Source organism: Gekko japonicus, unplaced genomic scaffold (assembly GCF_001447785.1).
Source record: "Gekko japonicus isolate JY-2015 unplaced genomic scaffold, Gekko_japonicus_V1.1 scaffold3994, whole genome shotgun sequence".
In the NCBI taxonomy this organism is placed as follows: domain Eukaryota; kingdom Metazoa; phylum Chordata; class Lepidosauria; order Squamata; family Gekkonidae; genus Gekko; species Gekko japonicus.
Window position 1 is genome coordinate 104,586 of NW_015162598.1, and position 5,450 is coordinate 110,035.

General features: G+C 48.1%; 1 protein-coding gene across 1 annotated transcript in view; it reads right to left on the reverse strand.

Annotated features, from left to right (window-relative positions):
* FYTTD1 (forty-two-three domain containing 1) overlaps positions 1-5,450 on the reverse strand; it is a 27,749-nt gene that overhangs the window by 20,850 nt on the left and 1,449 nt on the right. The window contains exon 2 of the mRNA XM_015406469.1: positions 2,819-2,941. Coding sequence (XP_015261955.1) covers positions 2,819-2,941 — 123 coding nt within the window. The remainder of the gene's footprint in view (positions 1-2,818; positions 2,942-5,450) is intronic.

A 5,450-nucleotide genomic window follows, 5' to 3' on the forward strand; every position in this document is an offset into this window, starting at 1 on the left:
GTCTCCACTTGTCCCGAGAAGGAACCAGGCTGCTGGCGCTTAAAATCAAAAAGGTGGCAGAGCAGTTTCTAAACTGAATATTGGGGGAAAGCCGACAGGAGATGAAAAGTCTCTGGTTCGGGATGGCTCATCTCGGAGAAATGAAGGGGTAGCTGATAGTTTTCTACGAGGACATGGATTAGAATTGTCCACTGAGACTGTGGCCCCTGGTATTTTTTGGCCACTGTGTGACACAGAGTATGGGACGAGATGGGCCACTGGCCTGATCTAACATTCGCTTCTCTTATGTTCTTATATGGGGGGGACAACAGTGGGAGGGCTTCTGGTGTCCTGGCCCCACTGCTGGACCTCCTGAGGGCCCCTGGTATTTTTGGCCACTGTGTGACACAGAGTGTTGGACTGGATGGGCCACTGGCCTGATCCAACATTCGCTTCTCTTATGTTCTTACGACCTTCAAGGGGTGCTGCAAGGCCCGCCTGTTCACCAGGTCTTTTGAGGGGAGCTGAATTTATTTACTTATCAGATTTCTAACCCGCCCTCCCAGCCAAGGCCAACTCAGGGCGGCTTACATAAGACCATCACACGGAACGACAATAAAACTGTTAAAAACAATGCTAAAACCACTAACCATCTGCACTAATAAGTGCTAGTGTATTGTCATTCAATTGAATGCTGGCTGCAGTAGTTAAGTCAGGTAGTTTATTCGGTATAAAACCAGCACAAATCAATTATAATCAATTATTCGGGATAAAACCGGCAAAAATTAATTACAATTACCTCAATAAAATGTCAACACAAAGAAAGGTACTAATAAAATATATAAAATATCAAATGCTTAAATATAAACTGAATGATGGCTACAGTACTCAGTTCTTTCTCCACACACCCAGCTCCGAGGCGGCTTCGGTGTCTTTCAGGCGATTATCTCAAGCTGTTCTTAGAATCACAGAATCGTAGAATGTTAGAGTTGGAAGGGACCTTGAAGGTCATCTAGTCCAACCCCCTGCACCCTAGGAGCATAGCCGAAAGAGAACCCTACATACCTACAACATACCCAAAAGATGGTCGTCCAGCCTCTGCTTGAAAACGGCCAGCGAAGGAGCATCCACCCCCTCCCGAGGCAGACTGTTCCATTGCTCAACCACTCCAGTTAGGATGTTTCTCCTGATATTTAGCCGGTAACGACTCCCTTGTAATTCCCACCCATTTAATCGAGTCTTGCAATCTGGAGCAAGAGAGAATAGATCTGCTCCACCTTCTACATGACAGCCCTTCAGATACTTGAAGACTGCAATCATGTCCCCTCTAAGCCTTCTCTTTCCCAGGCTAAACGGACCCAACTCTTTCAGCCTTTCCTCGTAAGACTTGGATCCCAACCCTCTCGCCATCCTGGTTGCCCTCTTCTGGACACGCTCGAGCGTGTTCTTAACAATACCATGGGCAGCAGGGCTCCCTAAGTTATTAGTTATCAATGATGTTTAACGGTGGTGGCAGCTCTAAAGGCCTGGCGGAAGAGCTCCGTCTTGCAGGCCCTGCGGAACTGCAAAAGGTTCTGCAGGGCCCTGACCTCTTCTGGGAGCTCATTCCACCAGAACGGAGCCGCCACCGAGAAGGCCCTATATCTGGTTGTCGCCAGCCTGGCATCCTTAAGACTCAGGAGGGCCAGTCGTTTCTGGGCCCGTGACCGCAGTGCTCTCTGGGGAACGTGTGAGGAAAGGCGATCCCTGAGGTATGCAGGCCCCTGACCATAAAGGGCTTTAGAGGTAAGGACCAGCACCTTGAAACAAATTCAGGATGCTATCAGCAGCCAGTGCAATGCCTTTAGCACAGGCTGGATGTGCTCCCGAATTGAGACTCCCATCAACAACACAGCTGCAGCATTTTGCGCCTGCTGCCGCTTGCAGAGAGATTGGATTTATGCCCTGTGCCCTTCACTCGGCTTCTCAAAGCGGCTTACAATCTCCTCTCCCTTCCCCTCCCCACCACAGACACCCCTGTGAGGTCGGTGGGCCTGTGAGAGGACAGCTCTGAGAGAACTGGGACTGACCCAGGGCCATCCAGCAGCTGCATGCGGAGGAGTGGGAAATTGTTGGGTATTACAAGTTCAAAACACTCAGTATATCTGGGGTTAAATGTTTGTTTATGTTACTCACAGGAAGTCACATGTCTCTCATCTAACCAATGTTCTTTAGATGTAGAATGCCCGGGAATTTTCTCCCTGATCTAGGAATTTGATTGGGACTAGAGTGTCAAGGTGTATTAGCATTTTATGGCTCTCTTCCCGTCTTTGTTTTTGGTGTTCTGAAGAAGAAGAGTAGCCATAATCTTTCTCTTCTAGTTTTGTCTTTGTAGAGTAAGGATGTAGCCGATTATGCTCTGTTGTTATTTTCATCCCAGTTACCCTTCCCCATGCTAGAATTTAGTAAAAACTTTATATTTTAATCACACGTGGACTCTCAGTCTGAATTATTTTACTCTGGCTCTGCTGGACTATTTTATCTCTGCTAAATACCATTTTTTCAATATCGCACTATCACCCAACAGAAATCAAACCCGATTCCCCCAGATTGAAGTCTAAATGCGTAATATCATTTAAAAGTGTGATAGCTTCTTTGCAACCAGCTACAAAGACAGCACACGAGCTTTCAAGCTTGGAAACGGAGAGACCCACCTGACTCGGGCCTGGCCACCCGAGACAACACTGACCGATGGACACCCCCCCCCCCAACCAATGTCTCTGGTCAGGTATAAGTTGGGGGGGGGAGTTCAGCTCACTGTAACGCCCCAGTCCTCCCCCAAACACCAAAAACTCTCTACCTGTGTACTCCCATTTGAGCCGCCTCATTCTGAACTGCCACATGCCGTTCTGCTGAGAGCCTCTCTTCATTCTGGGGGGGTACTGCTTCCGCTCTTCTTTCTTATTAAGCCTAATGATCTCATCTGTAAAACAAAAGACAGTGTTGATGCATTAAATACGGGCATCCTTGGGAGAAGGAGTTGGAACTAGAGAAGAAGAGAATGGATTTACACCCCGCCGTTCACTACCGGAAGGAGTCTCAGAGCGGCTTACAAACTCCTTCCCCTTCCCCTCCCCACAACTGACACCCTGGGAGGTAGGCGAGGCCGAGAGGGCTCTTTCGAGGACTGCTCCTGAGAAAACTTGTGACTGACCCAAGGTCACAGCAGCAGCTGCATGCGGAGGAGTGGGGAATCAAACCCAGTTCTCCCAGGTTAGAGTCCACGCTCCTAACCACTACACCAAGCTAAAGAGAGAAAAAAAAGAGAAGAAGAAGAGATTGGATTTATACCCCACCCTTCACTTGGAGTCTCAGAGCCGCTTACAAACTCCTTGCCCTTCCCCTCCCCACAACGGACACCCTGTGAGGGAGGCGGGGCTGAGAGAGCTCTGACAGAAACTGGTCTTTCAAGAACAGCTCTGAGAGAACTATGGCTTGCCCAAGGTCATCCAGCAGCTGCAAGTGCAGGAGTGGGGAATCAAACCCGGTTCTCCCAGATTAGAGTCCACACACTTCACCTCTACACCAAACTGGCCATAGATAGCCCCATTGTTCACAAATTTGCCCACTCCCCTTTTAAAGCCTTCCAAGCTGGGGGCCATCCCCACATCCAGTAGCAGCAACTTAACACGCTTTTATTATGCGCTGTGTGAAGAAATACTTCCTTCTGTCTGTCCTGAATCTCCCATTCTTTAGGTTCTGTGGATGACCCCCTGTTGTATTATGAGACAGGGAGAAAGGCGTCTCCCTGTCCACTCTCTCCACACTGTGCACAGTTTTATAGACACCACACTCTTCCTTCCCCACCCACTGGCAAAATTTCAGCCAAACTTACTCCTCGCTGATCATGCTACGAGTCTGCCTTCCAGTTAGTCAGCCCACTGGTCCTTCAGGCCCAGCCTATTTATCTAGTACCTTTTTACCCTTTTCTCTCTCCAAGGGCATAAAGAGTGGCATACATGATTCTCCCCTCTTTACAAGAGACCTGTGAGGAAGGTGAGGCTCAGAGAGCACGCAACTGGCCCAAGGTCACCCGGTGAGCTTCATGGCAGAGTGAGGACTTGAACCCAGGACACTCAGACCCGTGCAAAAGGATAAACGAACATAAACCCAATACTAAAAATCCCAGTGTTCAGAAACCAGTGGGTCAACATCCAAGTTCTTTAGCTTGGAGAAACGACGATTGAGGGGTGACATGATCGAGGCTTATAAGATTATGCATGGGATAGAGCAGGTAGGAGGAAAGAAGTACTTTTCTCCCTTTCTCACAAGACAAGAACTCGTGGGGACTCCATGAAACTGCTGAGCGGTCGGGTTAGAATGGATAAAAGGAAGTCCTTCTTCACCCAAAGAGTGAGAAAGGGAGAAAAGTACTTCTTTCTCCACCTGCTCTGTCCCATGCTTAATCTTATAAACCTCCATCGGGTCACCCCTCAGCCATCGTTCCTCCAAGCTAAGGAGCCCCAAGCGCTTTAACCTTTCTTCACAGGGAAAGTGTTCCATCCCTTTTATCATTCTAGTTGCCCCCTTCTGCACTTTTCCCAAAGCTATAATAAACTTTTTAACGTGTGGTGACCAATGTTCCCTCTAAGCTGTGGAGTTTTGTGAGCAAAAATTTCGCTTTATGAGCTACTGGCATTAAAGTTCTGAGCGAGCGACTTGTCTGCTGCATAAATTAGTTTGCCCTGGAGCCCCATCCTTCCTGAGCAAAGACAGAAATGTGTGAGCCGGAGGCTAAAAAACTGTGAGCTAGCTCACACTAACTCAGCTTAGAGGGAACACTGGTGGTGACCAGAACTGCACACAGTACTCCAAACGAGGTCACACCATGGATTTATACAGGGCCATGATGATACTGGCCCTGTATTTGTTTTCAGTTCCCTTCCTAATAATCATTACCAATTGTTTATTTGACAAGGAACACAGAGCTCTTCTCTGCTAATTGTCAAGGACCCTTCCCTGTATAAGCAACGGGCCGGTCCTAGATAAGAGGTGTGGATCACTCAACAGCCTTCGGCCTCAATCGGCCTCCTTTGGTGCCTCCTATCACCACATGGGTAGAAACCCCAAAGGATGCGAGGCCCATCTCTTTCTTGTGACACTGGATTGGAAAATCATAAATTCTTTCACCAGAGATATAGCAGGGAGAAGATCTAAAGATGCACAAACGCTTTCATTTTTTAACTTGTACTCCTTTTCCTCTAAATCTTCAGTTGGCACTCTTTTCAAGGCCTATTCCCACGGCAGGGCAGCCGCTTCAACCAGAGGTTCTGATAAGCAAGGAATGTATACAGACTCAGCCCCCCCCCCCAAGATGGCTCTATTGTCAGCCTGTGGCTAAGACCAGTGAAAGGGAGTAAGCTGCTAACCTTTAGACAAACATAGTGGAAGCAAACTATAGCGACTTGTAACATATTAAAAGCAAATTATGG